Source organism: Anoplophora glabripennis, unplaced genomic scaffold, assembly GCF_000390285.2.
Source record: "Anoplophora glabripennis isolate ALB-LARVAE unplaced genomic scaffold, Agla_2.0 scaffold187, whole genome shotgun sequence".
Classification (NCBI taxonomy): domain Eukaryota; kingdom Metazoa; phylum Arthropoda; class Insecta; order Coleoptera; family Cerambycidae; genus Anoplophora; species Anoplophora glabripennis.
Window position 1 is genome coordinate 209817 of NW_019416381.1, and position 23223 is coordinate 233039.

General features: G+C 33.6%; 1 protein-coding gene across 3 annotated transcripts in view; it reads right to left on the reverse strand.

Annotated features, from left to right (window-relative positions):
• Window positions 1–899: 899 nt before the first annotated feature.
• Window positions 900–23223, reverse strand: part of LOC108906736 (tripartite motif-containing protein 2) — a 59152-nt gene continuing 36828 nt past the window's right edge. For 2 of the 3 annotated variants that reach the window (XM_018710087.2, XM_018710086.1), the window contains 8 exons: window positions 16068–16177; window positions 14213–14227; window positions 12799–13226; window positions 9918–10133; window positions 9138–9858; window positions 5428–5648; window positions 5210–5348; window positions 900–2071 (listed from right to left, as the gene is read on the reverse strand). In XM_018710087.2, the coding sequence (XP_018565603.1) occupies window positions 1830–2071; window positions 5210–5348; window positions 5428–5648; window positions 9138–9858; window positions 9918–10133; window positions 12799–13226; window positions 14213–14227; window positions 16068–16177 (2092 nt within the window). In that variant the 3' untranslated portion in view covers window positions 900–1829. The remainder of the gene's footprint in view (window positions 2072–5209; window positions 5349–5427; window positions 5649–9137; window positions 9859–9917; window positions 10134–12798; window positions 13227–14212; window positions 14228–16067; window positions 16178–23223) is intronic. The other variant, XM_018710088.1, reaches the window with a different exon arrangement.

Consider the following 23223-nt stretch of genomic DNA (forward strand, 5'->3'; position numbering starts at 1 on the left):
CGCGCAACCATGTTGTCAGCTGCGATATGACATCACGATAAGTAACGTGTAATTGATGTGGTCGATCTTTGTAAGATCGTCCGTCGCCCCGCCCGCGCTGGCTCACAACCGCCACTGTTTTTTTTATTGATTTTCATAAAAAATATTCTGGAAATATTGAAGTTTTTTTTAACAAAAAAAAATATATGTGTGGCAAAATTGAATTCATTTCTGTCAATATTTTCCAAGTATATAAATTTTTTATTTTTTAACTCTTCGAGATGCAGTTTTAAAAATGCATTTTTCTTATGCACTGATGCAATTTTTATTTCTCATTGATCACTTAGGGTCACAAACTTTCTGGACGCTCTAACGAATCGAATGCAAAAAACTGCAACACGATCCATCTTACTGCATAGATTTCGGAGGTAAGGCCATTTTTAGTGCTTTATTTCCTCGACTATTTTTAGATATCACAGAAATAAATCAAATTCAACATCCTGTGTGTAATATATGAAGCTATTTACGACTTTCTCTTCAAAATTAAGTTCTCCAGAACCGCTAAAATTAGTATGTTTAAAAGGGAACACCCAATATACATATATTTACTTATTTCGAAAATATTATATTTCTTTTTTAAATAATATACACTTTTTGGTAGCTCCATGTACTTATTATTGAAGATTTTTGTTCTAGAGCTTTTAAATAATGATTGTGATGTTTCACTCTGCCCGTCGTGAATTACAAAACAAATTTTCTCTGTCATTAGTATAATTTTTAATCAATCACAATAATTTTATTTAAAACCCTAAGCCCAAAGAATGATTGAAAAACCCGATGTCTTCAGATTAATTTGACATTGTTCGCATGTTCGCAACATTTGGGAGGGGTTTGGGATGGAAACATAAAATATTGCCTTCTTGAATTATATTTATTCAGTATGTACAAAAAAATACGTACAAGTTATAAAAATACAGACTAATGACTAGAAAGATACATTTGTACAAAAAAATATATGCCACGAGGATAAAATTTACAAAAGACAAATTTACAACCTAATAAGTACAAATTAAGAGATGTTTTAGGCTAAATAACATGTTTTCAAAACAGTTCTTAAAAAGAATAATTTAAGCCTACAGATCTATGATAATAATTAAGGACCAAGGAATCGATTAATATACATTATGTACATAAAAGAGATAAAAAAAAACACATAAAAACATGGCAAAAAAATATTGGCAGTCACATAGAGAAATATGATATAATTAATTACATTAAGTTTCTTTAAATGTCAAAAATGCACTTTACAACAGCTCGAGTATAAAAAAAAATATGAAAATAAAAAATTGCGCCACATTTTGCAACATATGAGTGAATATTTTACTGTAATACTCAGGGATCGGCAAACGTTTCCTTGCAGCAGTCCAAAATCTTTTTTTTTTACAAGAGAATGTTAGTCATCTCTATTTTTTAATATTAATTTTTTCCTTGCCGAAATTTTATATATAATCCACTTCCCCGTTAAAATATTACACTTTCAGCATTAAAAGCTTCAAACTGCCCACTCCTGCTGCTAGGTAATTATGCTGATGATTTAAAATAGTGTACATAATAAAAATGTATTGCATAGACGATAAATGGACATTTCAATGCATCTTAATATAACTTTTATTATCCTGTATTTACCATACGAAACGAGCAGTAAATATGCAAATTTTAATTCTTTACGTTACGTTACTGTGTTGTTTTCATAAACTTTGTGGGTGGATAATGAGAGCTTCGATACTCATTAATAACCAAAGAGGCAACACCTTAAGCTGAGCAACCGCGTGCATTAAGAAAAAAATTCACTACCAATATCGATATTTCTTTATGCAATTATTGCCTAGGTCCACTACGATGACGTGGTGATCGTTTGTGGTGGCCAGCCCGCTTGGCCGCTTCAGTTTAGCGTCGTGCGAGTCGATGCACTGATTTAGAGAACTGTCGGTGAGCGAGAGGAGCTGGACGTAGGTCCTACCCTTCTGCTCAGTCCGGCTGACGAGTATTTTGCTGTCGGGGTCTATGGTTATGCCGCCATAGCGCCCCTTACCTGAAAGACGTAATTTTATTTTTTAGTTAAGTGATTTGCAATCGTTAACTATTAAAAGGCAAAATCAATCAAGGCTTAAACTAGTGCAAAGACCAAGTGATTTTGTCGAACTGACACCACAGATAGTGCCAAAATGTTTAAGAAAGAAGTGTAGAAAGTCATTCCTTATTGCATAAACTTGGCCACATGAGTGCAATAGGCTTTTTATAAATGTGTCGTAAAAACATTTTATCTTCGATCGTGTATGGAATATTTGTATAGAACTATACTGATTTTTTGTAAGTGCCACTTTGATGACTAGTATTATTTGAGTGTCATGACTGTACCACGTATTATTATAGATTTTAAGAAATTGTTCCTAAGCTACAGATAGAACCACTCAGATTAATGGTAGTCCTCCGAGATGTTCTTGATCTGAAAAAGCTTTGCCGCGACTGAGGAGATGTCAAACTGAGATGTCTGTTGTGGTGAACTTTTGCCACCACTTAAGATGATGACAGTACATAATGGCAAAACACTTGGAAGCATTGGATGCGAGCAGTTACACGGACCACTATAGGTCTCAGAAGACTGCCATTATCTGAGGAGCAGCTCCATCTATAACAAGCTTAGAACTGAAATCAACATCAGGGCAGACCTAGGGGTTGCAGTAGCGGGTCCGCCCCCACAGAACCTAGCCCTAGCACAACAGGGACAAGTCAAAGATGCCTAGCTAAGGCTAAGGAAATGCAATGTCAGTCTGTAATTGACGGCAGCATAGTACATAGATCAGAGCATAATAATCTGAAAAAACATGATACTTTGAAAATAGCACTTAATATAATATAGTTGTTTATAGTAGACAATGTTCCTCGAAAACAGGACATAACAAATTGCAGTACAAAAAAAGTTGCAAAAGTTCTCATAAACATGAATCTGCAAATGCTTAGATTCTGAGAATGGAAATCAAGTTGAAATACTTGAAAATGGTTTTTTAAATATTCGTGAATGCAGCTAAGAGCTTGCCCTCTGGCGGTGACAAGTGATACTAGCGAAACAAGGTAAACATTTCTTCTGTGTGTGATATTTTGTTTTGTATTTTATTTAAAACTGTGTGTAGTGTAAGTTTTTTGAACACTGTTATTTTAAAAAAATAGTGTGAGGAAAACTTCAGCAATTATGGATACAAAGAAGAAACTGTCAAAGTATTATTGTTCAGTTCAAGGTTACTCTTCATGGTCCAAGAAAAATTTAGAATTAAGTTTTCATAAAACCATTGAAGAAATTTTCAAAATATTATTGCCGATAGATAATACTCCCTGAATTTCATGAGGGTTGTTAGTAAGTAAAGGCACTAGTTTGCAGACGCAATATAAATTTCTAAATTTAAATTAACTTTGCCCAATTTTCCCATATACTACCACATGATCAGCATTAAAAATTGCCTCTCCTTCTGATATGCAATGGGAGTTTTCGTTGGCATATATTAAATAGGAAATGTATTCCACAACCGATAAGTTCATAGTTATAACCTAATAAAATGTACATTAAATTGTAATGCTAGAGACAAATAAAGTAGACATAAATACTTGCCTTAAAATTTATTTATGAAATATTTGAAACCTATAAAATAACACAAAAGTCAAATAACCGCAGTTTGATAACAAAATTACTAATAATAATGGCAAATAAGACAAATGTTGTTCAAATGAATGTGTAAACACGAGCGGCAATGTCCCTTGCAAAATTACCTTGTCTTGGAGCTTACTGCTTTCGCCGCTTGGTGCACTTGCATCTTAAAAACTATCGCGGATAGTCAAAATGCTTAAATCAAAACAGGTGATTTACTTTTTATCCTTTATAAGTAAAATTATGAACTTGATGAATTTTTAGGAGTAAATAAAACTGAGGGGTCTACATAAAGGTTTGCTCTATCATTTTTGACATGTCATTTTTTCAGGACCCTCAGGAATTACTTTAGAAACATGAAACTTTTTTACTTATTTCTTTGATTTATTATATTTTAACCAATTGTAAAAATGAAATTCCCGAACACTCTCTTTTCAGCCCAATCAACTGTGAATATTTATCCATAGCAAATATCAAAATTTCACAAGACAAAAAACCTTTAGAAGTGAATATAGGCATGTATGTATAAAAATGTTAATGGGTGGTCATGGGGATGCGAATCCCAAAAAAATAAAGATGTCTTATCAACAAATAGACCAATCAAAATAACTCATTTGCAAAATTTGTAGATCATGCAATAATCTACAACTTTTGTAGAGGTTACTTTTTAACATAACCTCAAAATTTCCAAGAGAAATGTGAAAACGGATTTTTTTCAGATTTTTCATTTTTTATTTCTCATTTCCGCAAAAATAATTTAATTTTGACAAAACTTGGTGAAAGTATATCTTTCTGTCTTAAATAACTACAATTTTTTTTAGATAAAAAAATCAAGAAGTTTCCGAGATATTCATTTTTTCCGGTCTGAAACAATTTTTTTTCAAAGAAAAATTATACTTAGAAAAGTCATTGTACAGAGTTCTGCCGGTGATAATTTTTTCGTTTTGACATACACTTTTTAGTGAAATAAAAAATCTATAATCACAGTCCAAAAACATGCTCAAAAATGCAAAAATAAAATAAAAAATGACTTGCAACAATGAATTTTTCAGTAATTGTTGATAATTTGTTTAAATGAAAAAAAAATTTAAAACTGATTACACCATTCAATTGTACGGAAAAAATACAAAAAAATTGTTTTTTTTTTTAATTTTGATAGATTATGCATTTATTTTTTTTTTTAGGTTTATTATAAGCCCCTTTACCATTTCCAATTATAAAAGTCCAGGTAACAATTTTTTTTTCTCCAAGTGTAATTTGGTTGGACTACAAAGATGTATGTCTGGTTCGAACAATTTTGAATTTATGAAAATATTTTTTCATGAAACATACGACTTGAACATCTCGTATCTACGAAAAATTACAGTTTTTGACTAATTGCATGCAAAGTTTTCAAGATAAAAACTGTTACACCTTGCATAGTGATTGTACAAGAACAATATTTGAATATTTTACAAACATTTAGCAAAGCAATGCTTAATTTATCAAAATTCAATGAACGTTCGAAGCGAATTAATTAATGGGACTTACCTCTGCCTTCATCGTACACCACCTCCATAAAATCGCCCTTTGCCGAGAACGCTTGTATCCTTGAATCTGCAACTATTATTTCCCCTAAGGGCCCTACAGTGACAGATGAAATGAGACTAAATGTTCCTTTTTTACCAACCTAAAAAGGTTAAAATTACGGAAATAAATTATTACGATTCAGAAGAATTACAAGTTAACAAATTATTCTAGATCCTAACCTGAAAAAGGATTTTGCCTTCCGCATCGAACACAAACACGCAACTCATACCGTTATCTGCAACCAAAACGTGCCCATAGCTCTTATCCACAGCCACGTCTATGGGCTCTTGGAATGCATTGTAAGTGAAGTATTTGATAGTTTCTCCGTCTGTCGTCATCTCGGTGATGTATTTACTTCTCCAATTTACCACGACTAGACCCTCGTTCGATATTGCAATACCTAACAACATAAATGACTACTAATAATGGCAATTTTATTTTCTTTACTTATTATTGGTATATTGAAAAAATTAAATTCATTTTCAAAACTTAAAAATTTGGGTCATATGGCATCACTGGCCTTGCCTAAAGCAATAAATGAAATAAAAGACATCAAAAAGTTCTAGTGGGCTGTCAGTTTAATTCTTGTCAATTATTAACGTTTTTTTTTTCTTCCGAATGGAATGGACTTAAACTCCGCCCCTTTGGGGCAGCCAACATGATTTCTCATGAGCTGACGATTTAGAATCCTGTTTAAAACAATTAATTTAATAGTCCAATCAATAGGTAGAAAGCTTACAAAAATATCACCAAATATGGTGATATAAGAAAAAAATTCTAGAAAGGTAGTGTTTCCTGTGGCGCATAAATGGCGAAGTTAATCTAAAAAATTCATAAAAGTAAAAAAGCGGTTTTGTGCTAACAAAAAAAAATTTGAACTTCAATTGAAAAAAGTTAAATGAGAAAGTTGTACCTATTAAAAAAACCTATCGATTCATATTTTTAAATATATCGATTGCTATATTACTTTTTAATATATTGAAGAAACCATCAAAAATCGACTGTTTTTGCTGTATCTCTTGCAAATTGCTGTAAATGTAGCCTTTGGCAAGTAAAAAAGTACCTTTCTTTAAAATTAAAAAAATATTAAAAAATTTTCGAAAAAAAGGTCATCTCAAAAATCGATTTTTCTTGCTCGACGAATAGTCGTAGAGAAACGAATCAGGGCTCATTTTTTCCTTAAGAGTTGTACTTTCATGACAAAAAAGAGTGATAACGATTTTATTAATTTCAAATGTCCAAAGAAAATTATTTTGAAAAAAGTAAAAATTTTTGGTCGGGTTATTCTTGAATATCTCTTCGATTTTCATTTCTCGATAATGTCTATTACAGGAATCGAAAATGAAGTTGATTGAGTGGATAATATAGGAAACGAAACCATGGAAGAAGAAAATAAATCACAATTGAGGTAATTGAAGAGAAGAGGAATTGAAACGTAAAAGTGATATACTTACATAAGCTGTGAAAATAAAACATGTAATCGACGAATATTTTTATACCACGTAATTTTCTGTATGATAACTAAATAAATATTTTGTAATACTTTTATAACAAAAAGATATAATTACCATAAAAAGTTGTACTTACTTTATTTCATAAACAATTATTGAAATGTTAACAAGAGGTGAGAGAATTTTAGACTAAAGGAAATTACATTTTTCAAAGGTAATTATGCTTTTGAGCTGTCGTAAAGTCATATATTGTTTTATCTCGTCGAGCTAATCCAAATTAAGTACAAAAGCATTTTTGTATGTGATCCAGAAGACGAGTAGTGTTACCCCCACTCCACCGCCCGCTACAGTTAGCTCGCGCCACGCTCGAATGCTCCGGTTTAACGCACAATTAAAAATTCAGAAGTGGATAAAATGAACCTCAGTATTTTTTATTGAAAATATAAGTCTTCAACTTCAATCTCTGTAAGAATGGTGGTTGTAGCATTTAAATAGCGGCCTGCGGATTTTTTTGGAAAAAAAAATTATCTCGGCTTCAGAAGGTTCCTGTAATAAACATTATCGAGAAATGAAAAACGCAAGTCATTTCAAAGTCATCTTCGGACACTTGAAATGAATAAAATCGTTATCAAAATAAGTGAAAAAAATGTTGAAAATTGATACATTTTTTTCAAACACGTAAAAACTTTTCAACAATTTTCACAATTTTTACCTCCAACGAGGTTCATATTCTTAGAAAACATGTTAATAATGCAGGAAAACAACCATTTTGATTTCGGATCAAAATTGCGCCCTCCTTCGTTTAATTTTAATGTACCTTTCCCGTTTCGTCGAGAATTTTATTCTAAAATTTAGTGCTATAGTAATTATAACGAGCGTTCAAATAAAAACGTGGTCGAAGTTGGCTCTGACACATTGGACGTAGGGAGTAGCTTATAGCGATCAACTTAACCTCATTTCTCAACGAGCTGTATAGCAGCTGTCAGTTTCAATAACGTTAATGACTATATAACTTTATTTTAAAGAATAATCGTGATAACAATAACAAACAATTAAAGGAGCTGCGGAAAGTGTCCCCCTCTTTGTTATAATAATAAATTAAAGCAGCTGCTGAAAGTGTCCCCCTCCTTGTTCCAAGCACTTTTCACACCTGTTCCTCAAAGAATTAAAGACATTTTCTAAGATGCTCGGGGTATTGTTAATTTCACGAATCTTGTCTATAAGTCGAGCCTGCAGATGGTTTAAATCAGGAATAGGCAGTTCAAAAATAGTGTTTTTAAGGTAAGGCCACAAAAAGAAATCACACGGCGTAATATCACATGACTTCGGTGGAAATTCATGTTCAGCATTGAGACTTATTAGTCGATTTTGGAAAACTTCCCTCAATATTCATCGTCTCGCCTGCCGTATGTGCCCTTGCGCCATCTTGTTGAAAGTAAAAGTTTGTAATTTCTTTTTCTTCCAGTTGGTTAACAAAAGGAGCGATAATTTCTTCTCTATACCTTTGCGCAGTAAGAGTACCATTAAAAAAAATAGGTCCATAAATCCTCCTTCGATTGAGAGCACACCAAACTCCAATTTTTTGGGCGTGTAGAGGGCCCTCGACAAAAAAGTTATCTGGTTTTTCAGAAGACCACATTCTCATACTCTGTGAGTTTACGTAACCACTTAAATGAAACCAGGCTTCATCAGAAAAAAAGGTGATATTATGAAGTTCACCATAATTGTTTAAAAACCATTCACAAAATACAGCCCGTCGCGGAAAATCAACTTCATGAAGTTCTTGCTGAGAAGTTAAACGATAGGAGAACAAACGCAAATCTTTTTTTAACACTGTGTGGCAGGTACCGACTGATACTCCCACCATTTGTGATAAAACACGTACAGAAGTTCTTGGCACATTTTCCATTATTTGTTGGACATTTTCTTTTAATTCTTCAGTCCGCTTTTTAGGTCGGCCGCTTCCTTCTTTTCTTGTTACACTGCCCGTTTCACGAAAAACATTAACACACCGCTGAACTGCACTTTGAAAAATTTTGTACTCAACAACGCCGGGAAATTGATTTTGAAATTCTATGAAACATGCCTCAATAGAATACTTCCATATTCCATCAATCTTGCGTCCATTTCTAAAGTAGGACTCTATGATACACATTTTTTGTTCTTGAGAAAACACCATTTTAAACGCTTTTTAAAACGAAAATATTCAAATTGATAGCGGCGATATAGCGCTTTGACAGATGACGTTTAAGTTCATTTGCTATACGCTACGCCCTACGTCCAAATTTTCAGAACCAACTTGACCACGTTTTTATTTGAACGCTTGTTATAAGAAATATTACATTTCCAGATTAGCAGGACGTCCCCACCGACATGAAAGGGATAATTTTTTAAAACACAATAAATTTCATCAGTTTTAAATATAAATCTCAACCCACCTGTGCAACTCCTTCCGAGTAATCCTTCATTCGTAACGTGCTTAACAAACTCGAGCTCTTCGTTCAATACCTTCACCCTGGAATTGCCGGTATCCAACACGTAAACAGTCTGATCCCTCTCGTCTATGGCTACTGCGACAGGCTGCATAAATTCATCCTTCCCGCTGCCCCTGGAGCCGTAAACGCACACAGGGTTGTTATGTTCGGTGACGTCGAAGTACAGCGGGTTGTCTTTTATGGGCCTATCGATCACAGATATCTTGATTCCGTACCGGCCAGCGTTCGTGGCCCGAAAATAGATCTTGTAAGTACCATCATCACAGTCTACGACTCGCTGTGGGCAGCTCCGATCCGATTCGTCCGCAGTGACTTCTAGCAGCTCGGCTTCCACCGGATCGCCTCCGTTCTTCCTGGCATTGCCGTGGTAATCCACCGTTTTCAGCGTCACGTAGTTCTCTATGCCGGCAATCACTTCACCTTCTAAATGAGCGGAGCACAGACTGGGGAATGTTGTGCTTGTCCGAACCTTGCCTAGGACACTCAGATGTTGTTGTATTTGTTCTAGGCTGTCGTTCAGCTTGAAGTCACAGGTAAGGAAGGCGTTTTCCCTCGGCTCGCCTAAGGAAGTGGTGGCATCCAGTTTTTCCGACAGTATTTCGATTCGTTGAGTTATGTTTCGCACTTCCACCTGGTACTGCAGTCCCTGACACTCCTGCTCAACCTAAAATGGAACAATAAAGATTTAATAAAACGAGGTTATTCAGTAGTAACATGTTTTACCTTATTTTTTTCACTTTCTATGAGAGAATGCTGCTCCTCCAGAACCCGTCTCTTTTCAGAACACACAGAATTTACATTGTCGATGATTTCTTGCTTCCTCTGGTCCATTAATGTTTGGATTTGCTGGAATGTTGTGTTGATTTGTTCGAGGCAGGTCTCTTTCGCCAAATCCAGCTTGGTCAATTCTGCACTCACCCCTTCTTGGGCTTGAGTCAGCTAAAGCAAAAAAAAAACATTAAAGACAATTGATAAAATGAAATAACATTTTTAACTTTGGTAAAATATTAATTTGTGTTGTATAAACAAGTATTTTATAACAGTGTTTTCATTTTACTTTTAAGTTTTGTTAATGGTAAATATCTTTTTTTTAAATATAGTGTTTCATAATGATGTGCAAATATTTTAAGGTGTTTAGAAAGTAATTTTAGTGGGGGGGTACTTCCAATATATTTTTTGAGCCCCCCCCCTGAGAAAATGTTCAAATATCAAAATGGTCGAAAAAATTAGCTTTTATTTTTTTTCACGAAAACGGTTAAACTTAGAAATTTGAATTTTGGTACACATTAACAACTAGTTGAATGGTATTTTTTGTTGGTCTTTTTTTTCTGGTTTATGTCTGAATGAAAGAAATTGGCAATACTTGGTTTTATTTCTCTCAACTTTTTTCTACGTTAACCAATTTCAATAAGAAAAATTTTAATACTACATTTCATTTAAAAACTTTTTACTCTTCCCATTTTTTTGTATACTTAATGGTTTACGAGCAAAAAAAATAAATCATTTTTCCTTGCCGATTAGGTACACATAATTAGTAAGTTACCAAAAACGATTGTCATTTTTGACATGCTTCTTGCAAAAATTCTTTTTTGTCAGTAGGAAAAGCTAAGCAAATATGAACTAAAAATTTAATAAAAAAAAATAAAAGCTTATTTTTTCGACCAATTTGAGATTTGAATATTTTCTCAGGAGGCAGCTCAAATTGAAAAAAATGTATTGAAAGTACCTCCCCTAAAATTACTTTCTAAACACCTTAAAATATATGCACATCATTATGAAACACCCTGTATACCAGAACTGTAAATTTTGAGATTTTTTTGTAAATTCAAGGGTACATTGTGAAAAATTGTTACACTATTATTTTTTAAAGTATTGTCCATCATTAGCCACTACTTTTTCCCATCTTTTGATCCTATTCACCAATCGATCCAATTTTTCGTATCATCGTAAGATTCGAAGCGTTGCTTAGCCAGGTCGTGTGTCATGGATCGGAACAAGTAGTAATCTGATGGAGCTATATCTGGTGAATATGGTGAGTGCGGTAAAACATCTCATTTCAGCGTTTCTAAGTATTTTTTGACTTCATGAGCAACATGTGGTCGAACATTGTCATGTTGAAAAATTACTTTATTGTGCCTTTGCTCGAATTGTGGCCGTTTTTTTTTTCAATACACGGTTCAAAAACATGAATTGTGTTTGGTAGCATTCACCAATAAAATTTAGACATATCATTTCCAATTTTTATTTTAGATAATTATAAATTACTATTTATTTACTAGTAATTACTAATATGATTCAGTGCTAGTTCTGGCATAAAGTTGCTATATCAACAGCTAAAAATGTTGTCTGCGAGGTTAGATATCTTTGGCATACCTGATTGTTGTTATCAAAGAACATTGTTTGACTTCATTTGACAGGATTTTAAGAGAAAATTTTTTGAAATCATTTGAATTACCTTAACATCCTTGAAATTATGATCTTAACCCAAAGTCCTAATTGTAAAAATGTATTCCCACTATTATATTTTTATATGTTCTTAGAATCTTAATCTATTATTTTGTTGCCATGAGCGTTAAAAGTATGTCTGTCTGACTGGCTCCGAAACATCTGTTACATATAACCAATTTTCATAAATCATAAGGGAAAAGATTGACATTATGCCTAATTATTTAAAGATTGGTTGAACATTTTCATGTAGCATTTACGATCAAACTTTTAGCTGTTTTTTGTATAATAAATACTTGCTGTAGATTTGTGAGAGAATATGATTACTATGTTCAATAATTTCACATACTTATTATCCATTTCGGAAGAATGTTTAAGATGAAAAATGGAAGTGTTAGTTTTTCTCTGTTTAATTAAATACAATTCAATTTAATCAAAACAGATCTTTGCATTTGACATAAGTTGTTATACATAATCTGTATTTTTGAAACTATTTGCACTTTTAAAAGCGAAGTTATGCTATTTATTGTTTTCATATACCTACACAGGTAAATCATATACCTGAAACAAAAAGAGAAGTGGACCTAAGATTGATCTTTGTGGAATTCCTTTCTGAAGAATAAGTCATTCACTTCAGTTATTATAATAAACCCTTTGTTTTCTGTTATTAGGATAAAAAACAATTATTATTTGTCCCTTATAAGTTTTATCCAGTTTTTTGGTTCCAGCTGGGTATGATTAATACAGTCAAATGTTATGAATAAATCTGCAGAAGGCATCTTGAGTATTATTCACGAACGCAATAATAGCATAAAAAGTTTTCCTACTGCCTCTAGATTCAAACTATTTGTTTGGTAAAAATTTATTATTTTTCAAATATAATATAAATTTTGCGATGATAATTAGCTGGTAATGTATTATTACCAGACTTGTGGAATTGCAAAATATGTGCTGTTTTAAAGACATCTGGAAAAATTCCTACCAAAAGCATGAAATTATAATTTCAGTGATAAGTATTTTAAGGTTTACTGCACACTATTCTAAAATGTAAGAGCAGAATCCGTACATGTCTTATATTTTTTTAGATTTTATTTTATTTAGGATTTTAAAAACATTTTGTTTTAGTATTCTTAAAAAACACACTGACAGCTCTACTTACTTTTGATATACACTCGTTAGCCTTGTACAGCAAAATCTCGGACATCCTCTTGATAGCAATGGAAAAGGGTATGATGGTATGCTCGCAACTGTTGGCCGTATCATTGTGGGAACCCCCCGTGCACAAGGTACAGAAAACCGTATCGCAAGTCTCACAGAACAGCAGCTCCTGATTGATATGGACCGAACACTTTGGAATGACTTCTCTCCTCTGCCTGGACATCAGATCTAACAGTTGGTTGACGAGGAAGGACGGGGGTAAGGCGGACACCCCTCCTCTCGGTATAGTTATCAGTTCCCTGCATATTGGACATCGAAAGGAACCGGTGTCTCTGGTCTGGGAGGCAGCTATTCTGGTCAGGCAGTGCAGGCATACCGTATGAGAACACTGCAACAGCTTTGGGGTATGCTCCTGGCCATCGTACATACCTGAAAAGAATACAACTGCTTTTCTCAAAAATTAACTGCGGGGTTTCCATGCGTTCTCGTAACATTACCAGCGGTGTGAATGATACATGAATCGAAGTATATTCAACTTTTTTCTATACTAATTATGCATATTTGAAAAAATTGAATAAAAAAGATCCTGTACAAATTTCTAATTAAAAAATCAATGCAAAAAATGCAAATTAAATATAATTCGTGTGTATAATAGATTTTGTCTTGATTTTATACAAACATAATTATTTTCAGATTTATTTAACACATTGACACTAATTGGATAAATATTTATTTAAATATAATATTTCTTCAGTTCCGTTTATTTCAATGTTTTTAAATATTAACAAGATTCTTAAAATTGTAGCTGTTTGAATAATTAGGCTGCCGAGTCCATAAAATTTATTTCTACACGTTCTAAAAACTTCAATGGCACATTTTGGAGATGAGCCATGTTAATATTAACATAGTTCGCGTTGCTGTGTGTGATTTAATTCTAAATATTTTGTTTTGATAAGGCATCATTCGAAATTTCTACATATTTTTAGAAAGGCATAAGTATTACTCTTTACTCCTAGTAGGAAATATAGTGGTGCGGCGTCGGACTTCTGCCGTGACGTCACATGTTTAGTACCTAATCAATCTTCTTGTTGCGATGGCTCCCGATTAAATTAAAATAGGGTTAGTATTTTACTAGTTTTAGTATGACTTATGATAAAAAAGTAAGGATTATGGGCAAAATTATGAAATATTGCGTTGTAAGGGCGATTTGCGGTCTCAACTTTTTAACAAAACATAATCATAATTAAGCAGATCAGAAAAACGATGGGTGTTAGTGGAAAAGTTGTATATGGATATGGATGACATATGTTCCTTATGCTGAAAGGTCATTAGGTTTGTCTTTGCCATTATGTGAAAACAAACAGAACGGTGGATTAGTCACTCATGCACTAACTAATACGAAACAAAAAACGCACCACTCCAAATGCCATCTGTAACAACGAAAATGTTGTTTTAATATGGTATTAAAACGAAACCATAAAAAAAACTATAACTAAATAATACTTCAGTATATATCAAAGCTATGGTCTAAACTTTTAAGGTACAGGGTTATCAAACAAAAGTGTACACATGTAACTTTTCAGGCAATATATTTTCGTTTGACAACTCTACAGGGCGTTTCAGGATAAAGTACTCCTCCGTTTTCTAATTAACTAACAAGGTATCTTTTAATTTCAAAGTAGGTCATTTGACTTAAATATTGATGAGCACTACTATACAGGGTGAGTAAATATCTAGTTAATCTCTTGAGGTTTATAGGAAAGGTCAATATAATGGACTTCCTACAATTTTTTTCCTAGTGTTCATTCCAACACAGCACAGCAAAACCAGCTTAACCTTTTTGGTAAAATTTTGGGGCAGTGAGTTACACATAAGTGTCCATGATTTGTTGTTAAAACAATCATATACTTGGTCTCAAAACACAATTTTTAGATACTTTGAAGATTTTTCTTTAAAATCGTACCTATTCCTCATTTATTTCGACAAACGGTTTTCGAAATAAATCGGTTTTTGAAACGGATAGCTAGAGTTTATTTCTTTTACGAATTATTTTATTATTTTTTTAATTCGTTTATTTACCTTTGTCATCTTCAGAAACCTTTGGAAATTTACATTTGCATAATTAAAATATGAGAAAAAGGTAAATACCACTTCGGCAAGTGTTCAATAGCAGGATTCTCGTGCATTTTTGGACTTAATTTGTGAAAATTAAACCCTAGTTGATGCTGTCCTTGAATAAGTTATTTTTACTATTGTTTTAAAATTCTCCATTTTGTTCATAGTATCTAAAAATATTTTCAGTTCATCTGTCAAAATTTTGAAAAAATATGTACTGGGGCGAATCCGTTTCTCGATACCTTGTAATTCTAAAAGACCAGTTTTAACATCAAATCATGAACACTTATTTGTAAAAAACTATGCCAAAATGTTACCAAGGTCACAGTAATTTTGAAATTAAAACCCAAAATATACCTACCTCTACATTTGGAGCCCGATATTTTCGTCATGAGAAACGTTAAGAAAAAAAATGGGTGTAATAGTGTTATTTTGATCTCCCCTATATACTGCCAAAACATTCTCTATTACAAAAAAAATAATAAACTTTTGAACAACTAAAGCAATAAGATGCAGATTTTATCCTGAAAGCCTATTTTTTAAGCATATAAGTGAAATGAAAATATTAATAATTAAATACCAGTGAAACCTGTATCGACATTTAAATATTCTAAATAATATACTTTGTTTTGTAGATATGAAAGAAAGTAGTACAAGTACCTATAATGTATTTTTTATCTTTAACTATATATTTTTTTAATACTTTCACACTGTCTTTCAAATCTTTAAAAAATATTTCTTACATTGAAAATGTGCTAGAATTTTCATCTGTCTGTATTTTTATTTTATATACTATAATTACTTATTAATATAAACTTAATATCCATCTTTACGTATGGTCGATATTGAGAGACATGTTACATCCGCTCATTCCCGCCATTTCACTTATAGGCACCGTGAACTCTGCGCGTACAGGAAGTGACGAATAATATGCAATTATCAAGCAATTAAGAAGGCACCGTCCTGGAAATACCTACGGGCTAGTTATGGGTTTCTCCTACAGAAGTAAGGCGACCGATATTAAGAACTACTTGGCGATCGACCACGGGTTGATAGACCTACAATTTTTCCATAAAATATCTTTTATATGGAACTGCAGGCGCGTTACTTCGTTAGGAGAAAAGCCTTCTGGGTAATTTTAACGAATATACTTACACAAGCACGTCCCACATGTAAGAAAACTCTCGTTGAAATCCTCATAGTTTATGCTGACAGTTTCAACAAGAGTTGAATTCATGCTGACCATCCGCTCCCCCAATCTAGTCCTGAAACCGAGACATTAAAATTGACACCATTTTTAATACCTCTTGCATTTTAGGGACTAGATAAATAATAATCAATTACTACATGTTTTAGGCTTTTAGTATCCATTTAAATCGAAATTCACTGGTAAAATTAAGAAAATAGGAAGTTAATGTCATTCAACCTACGTTCTGCTGACATCATCAACACATCTTATCTCGGTTTTGGTATAATGAGAAGAAAACAGTGCGATTTCAATAATTTACATTTACATATAATATCAACTTACTTCGTAAAAGCCTAACTTCAAAAAAGGTATATTATAAAATGTCGCGTAAAGAGCGATCTCTAGCTAGCAGTCAAAAATTAATAATGCTGATGTATCCTTAAAGCGGATATCCATTTGTGTCAAATGCCCCGTAACGTAACACCGAACATGTTACGTTACAGCTAGTGAAGTCGGAAAATTGTTGCATGGTACGTGTAACAAATTTGACAAGCGAACTAATCCGGGACGAACCATCAGTTGTCGATTTTTAGTCGTCGCATCAAAGGCATGCAACAGTACTTTCTGCCACATGTTGAGACGGGGTTACCCTTTTGGTCGTAACGTTGCCTGTTGCACATGTGATTTTGTCTTATTTTTTTGTTTCGTCAGTCTTTTGTACATGGTCCGGGGTCAGTCTGTTTTTTGCAGTGACTAGGAAGAGTGTGTTTTTCTGTGTTTGTGCCATGGAGTGGAGTAAAAAAAAGATTTCCGGAGATTTCCGTTTCTTAATCTTCAAAATTGTACGATGAATAAAAATATATGACGCTGCTGCTAACTGCAATTGAAGCGACGAATCCATTATTGCAGTCAGGTTCATACTGCGAGTTTATGTTCCTGTGTCGTCTCGTAACCTTATTTTGTTACGTTACGGAATGAATGATACGACCAAAACCATACATACTTTCGCAGCGAACTGTGTCACCTTTTGCAACAGGCCGTAACATGTTCGTTGTTACGTTATGGAGGATTGCCACAAGTGGATATCCGCCTTTAAATATACCAAATTTCAATACATTGCATTATTTTTTGGAAAAGATATAGCTAAAATTTAAAAAAATCATATTTGACACTTTGTTATCTCAACACAGAAGACGATAGGCTCTTGGCCCATATTGTCTTATTTTTTTTGATGTGCCATAGGCCCCTGAATTTATAGTACCATTTTCAAAACACACTATATAATATACAATAGATCAATTTTGGACGACTCTTTATAAAGATTATCTGTACTTTATTGATGTTTATTATTTTCAGAGCATTAAATAATAGCAAATTATTTACTTTGATTCATTATATCAGAAATTGTGAAAAAATATCAATTTATGATGTTTTTTCCGACATCTATGGATATCAAAACAATAAACATCGGAATGATAAGATGACGAACAGAAAATAAACAATTCATTCTATAAGATTATAGTTATCTAATGCTAAAATTCCTTGACTTTTAATTGGTGATACAGCTCTTGCTCTATATTGTTTCCGATAAAAGTAAGAATTTTCCTAACTTTTTGTAAATATTATTTCTATTTATTTCGAACACAATTTCAAAACATTTCAATAAAAAAAAAGTTTAAAAATGTTTTAATGAAGTCTTTTACTACACAGTAATTTGTGGTAGGAATACTAATAGTTATATTGACCTCAAAAACCTTTTATACTAATAAAACCGTTACATAAATAAAAATTTAATGGACAATTAGAATTGAAGAATAATATTTTATAGAAGCTTATTTAAATATTTGCTTTGTAGATTTTGTGTTCGGCCACCAAACCAGGCATTCACAAATTTTAATTAGTATGCTTGGTATTATTATTTCTCTTTATTAAACTGAAATTATGAAACGGTTTAAAGATCTTCATAGTAATAAACAAATTACAAATTAAACACAATAAAATTAGACTGTAAATTTATTTATCTTTAAAAATGATCAACAACTTCCTCTCTATGGTCAGACGTGGAAGTGATTGATATTCACTAACAACAGGCACAACTTTAATAAACATACACGTAGGAAAGTCCTGGTATACGCCTCTTTCAAAATTTCAAATTTGTAGACAACTAAAGTCATGTCCAAACGGGAATATAACATGTACTCTATTGCAATTTTTCGTTGGGTACAATGAATGTCGTCCAAATGAAAAATTCGCATTAAATTACGCGTTATATTCTCCAAATAAAACTTTTTTATGATTCCCATGATGCATATTTTGTGATGCCATTGAGATTCTACAGGTTTTCTTCATGGCTATCCTGATGGTTGTGACGCAGCCTACATAGTAACAATATCTAGCCTCTTCTCCCGCACAAGCCCTTGACTTTTGCTCAGATTTTTCTCATTGCTTTGACTGCTGTTCTCGGCACGTAGCGGATCGTAGGGAAAAGGAATACTAATTCGATAGCGTACGGTTTATTGTTCGTTGGCCAGTTAGTCACCCGTTTCATTAGCATGATAAATCGAGCCACGTGCGCTTATTGAATCGCCGATTCCGTAATAGGCGCACAAACAAAGGTATCGGGTTGTGCGCGAAGACGCGTGGGAGCGGCAAATGTCGAATGCGCAACCATTAAGGAAGAGGTCCGTGACATCAGGGTCGGTTTTCGACATAATGGATTTATCCCAGTGACGGCTTTCTGGGTGGGTTAAGTATCAAGGAGACCATTGTTTGTTACAATGGGCTTATTCAGCATATATATTTTTAATAAAATCGAGAAAATTACCCCTGGAGTCTGACTATGTCTATCATATGTTTTCGGGGTCGCTAAATCCAAATTCCTTAATCCCTTAAACCCCATAACCTCAAAAAGTCAACCCTAAACATTTGAGTCATGCATGGCTCCAACATACTGTATTTTAAGGCTTCAACGCGCATAAGTTTCTTTCTTTCCGGGTACTGGGGTTTTGGGGTTATGGCATTTTGAGATTATGGGGTTAAGGGGTTTAAGGGATTAAGGGGTTATGGGGTTAATGGGATTGAGTGGTCAATGGATAGAGGATTTATTGAGTTTTTGGGCATATTTTTTGAGGTTATGAAAAATCCTGACGTGATGGGGTTAAATGGAATTTGGATTCAGCGACCCCGAAAACATATGATAGACAGTCAGACTGCAGGGGTAATTTTCTAGATTTTTTTTGCGGAGCTGTCTAATGAGAAAAAAAAAAAGATTTTTATTCAACAATTTCTTCCTCAAAATAATTAAAGAACGCGCGGGAAAACATGGAAGCCATTTTATGACGTCACATCATTCGTTGTGGTTAACATATATACTTAGTTGGCCTCACGCACATATTATAGTCAGAACAAATACTAAGCGAGATAAAACAACGCCTAGATGGTGGTTAAGAAGGGGCAAGTGACATATTTTTGCACTAGTGTATACACGTAGTCCAGGATAAGCACTTTTACCTTCTAGTTAGGTTTCTATTGACTCCGCAGATTCCATATTTACATTAGTATTTTTTCCTTATCTACTATACTTAATAATATATACTATTTACAGGGTGTCCCATAATTATTGCGACAAATGATAGGGGTTGTAGAGGGCATGAAAATAAACAATTTTACCTTTTAAACCCGTGTTCGGAAATATACCGTTTCGCCGCTACAGCGCAGGTGCCCCCTGACTCACTAGCTTGGTGTTTACATTCCTACAGCCTACAGCATTCCTACAGAAATCCTCAATTCCTACAGCATAGGCTCCTTTCTCAATTCCTACAGCATATGCTTCCGGAACTATTGGAGGATGTGCTACTTGACATAAGAGCTGGCATGTGGTTTCAACACGATGACGCTTTGCTTTGCTAATGCGGCAGTATTTGGACGAAATCTTTCCTAACAGGTGGATAGGCCGAGATGGCCTTGTGCATTGGCCTGCGCGGTCGCCCGACTTGACCCCGCTGGATTATTTTTTCTGGGGCCATCTAAAAGCTTTAGTGTATGAAACTTCTGTTCCCAACCAACAAGAGCTCTGGAAAGAGTGACGCCCACACAGGTTCAGGACATACCGGGGATATTCTACAGTGTTCGCCAATCAATGAACAATCTTGTGTATGAGTAACGTGGGGGACACTTTGAACAATTACTCTAAGCTGTATTTGATATTTTCTTTTTTTTGCCTGTAGCTGCCAAACGGCATATTTCCGGAGAGGGGTTTATAAGGCAAAATAGCTTATTTTCATGCCCTCTACAACCCCTATCATTTTATCGCAATAATTATGGGACACCCTGTATATAATATACAGGGATTCAGAACTTATCCAAAAAAAAATCTGGAAGTACAGGGGACCCTTACAAATACAATTTTGTAAAGAAAAAATCAAAAAGGGCAGTTCGAAAATGATTTAAAAATACACTTCTGCACGGCACTGGAAACTGGTCCACTGTAAAACCTGACCTCGCACAGTGCGACCGGCAAAAACGGACAAAAACTTTCGCAAGAACAGAAATAAATAGAATTTTATAGCACCTATTTTATATCGGCAAATTCAACTGCTTTGCTTTTATTAATTAATAAAATTAATTTGTGTTTTTAAGTAATAATTAATAAAATCATTTGACATACCCGATGTTACAACAATTGTTTAAAATTTTATCCACCAACAAACACATTTGCGTCCGTCTTACTCAGTTTCTACGAACTAACACAAATATTGTCTTGTTTCACCGTAACACAAATGCTTCATCATAATACATGTTGTCTTGCTTCACCATAAATTAAAACGATATCCATCAACTCCGAGTTGCTATACACGCAAACCATTTTTGACATCAACTACTAAAAAACTATTGTAAACACCACAGATAACAAGTAAATACTTTCGCAACGGCGATTGCAAAATCGGACTTCAGTATTCGGAGTCGCTATGTAGTGGTTGAATGTACTATAACTTCAATAATTTTTTTCTCAGAAACTATATGGATTTTACAAAAAAATTTTTTACGATATTGACTCCATTTCTCATGCCGCATTCATTCCCAAATTTTTTTGGAAAAGTTGTGAATCACCCTGTATAAATAAAAATTAAATGCTGTTTGTTGGAAAGTGCATCAATTGAGAACAGCTGGACTGATTTGGATTTTTTTTTTAATGTATAATGAATAATTGCCCGGAACATTGGAAAATTCGGGGAAAATTGAAAGTGTTTTTCTCTATGGGAATTTTGTATGATCTCAAGACCATAACTCACGATTCGAACGATGGATATGAGTAATTCTTTTCTTGTCTTGTTCGTTATGGTCCTGGAAGTTTTCAGGAGAAAAAAAATCGGGACAATTACAAACGAAAGTCGGAAAAAATTAAAAAAACAATTTTTGTATGTCCTCTCGATCATAGCTAATGATAGGAACGACATATTTGGTTGATTCTTTTTTTGTTTTCTTCGTCATGTTCCCGGGATGGAAATAACTGAATTGAATGTTTACAATTGAAAAAAAAAATAAAAATCTGAAAGATCTGGAGAAAAATCTGGAAAAACGCATTCCAGTCGCTTAATACATGTAAAATTTCCCATTGGCGTACTTCTGAATGTACTCCTCCTCAAATTGAATATCCGTGGCCACAATCGTTAATAGATACAATGACCATTCAGAAATACATTTTTTTTTTCATTTTTACTTTGTTTACACATGTGCAATAGCTTTTTACAAATTCATAAAACGATCACAAACAAATTTATTAAATTTGGACAGGACAACGTCTGTCGGGTCAGCTAGTTAATAATTATGTTTAAAAAAATAAAGTTCGGTTATTTTCTGACGAGACCTCGTACAAACATCCACAAACTACGCCATCCAAAGCGACGCCGTAGTTCGACATGAAATATTCTGCATGTTTTTGTTATACAAATCGAAGGAAAATTAAATAATTATTACCGAGATAATTACTTTTTAATTTTGTAGTTACGCATTAGGAAAAAAATCACGCCTCCCAAATCCCGGGTCGCCACCCACAAATACCTCCGCGAATTAAACGAAAACATAATATATGTATATTTATAGCCTCGCAGGCTGACCCACAGTTCACCAGGAGAATGTTTATTCCGCTAGAAAGACTTATTGCCTTACCGACGTCCAACTAAAGGCCCCATCACGCAAAGCTATGCGGTTGGCGATTTTTTTGCGAGCGGAGAACAGCGAGGGCTTGTCCGCCGCATTCCGATTAGAAAAATTCGCAATGGATCAATTTACTTCACGTAGCTGGAACGTGCGGCGGCAAAAAAATTGTCCCGGGTTCACTGCCTTAAAAATTGGGCGTTAATGAGGATGGGTAACGTGCCTGATTATTTTTGTCCATGCAATTATGACGAATGCGTGCGGTAAATGTCCTGAAATTTAACTGGTGAAGAATTTTAAAATTGTCGCATTCCACTGGCAAATATATACAGAGGGTTTCAGGGTTAGCACCAATCCGTGCAAGCCAGGACCGTACTTGGGTTTCATTAAGGGTAAATGTAAAAGAGAATGCAATAAAATAAACTTAGGAAAACTTACACAAAAATATTAGTTAGTATAAAACATTTTAGTCATTGTTGCCTTCAGGCGAATGTTGCTAAGAATAATTGCAGTTATAGAATATTTACAAACTTGGACATGAAAATTGTTAAAACTTTTTGAAAACCTCTGGAATCTTCCCTGGTTTACGTACTACATAAAAAGAGAGACTAGTTGTGGCCGTAAATAGCGTGACGTCCGCCTTTTTGTAGTATAAAGAAAAACTGCTAGTTCTTATTTTAGGTTATTATAAGTTTTTATTGTGGTATCATAATTTTTTATTGTGAAAAAATTAATGCACAAAGGTTTAGTCATGTCATTATTTTACTAAATTCTTACTTTAACTGTGTTTTCTTTTTGTGAAACGGCAGTGTATAGTCTTTCTGAAGTTAGTTGAACATTAAAAAACGCCTAACAATAAAATTTAATGACTTTCATAGGCGTCCCTAAAAAAGTTTTCTGCTAAAGGTAAAAAATTATAATAATTTGTATATAATATGTAGAAAATTTCTATTATATCTTCATTTG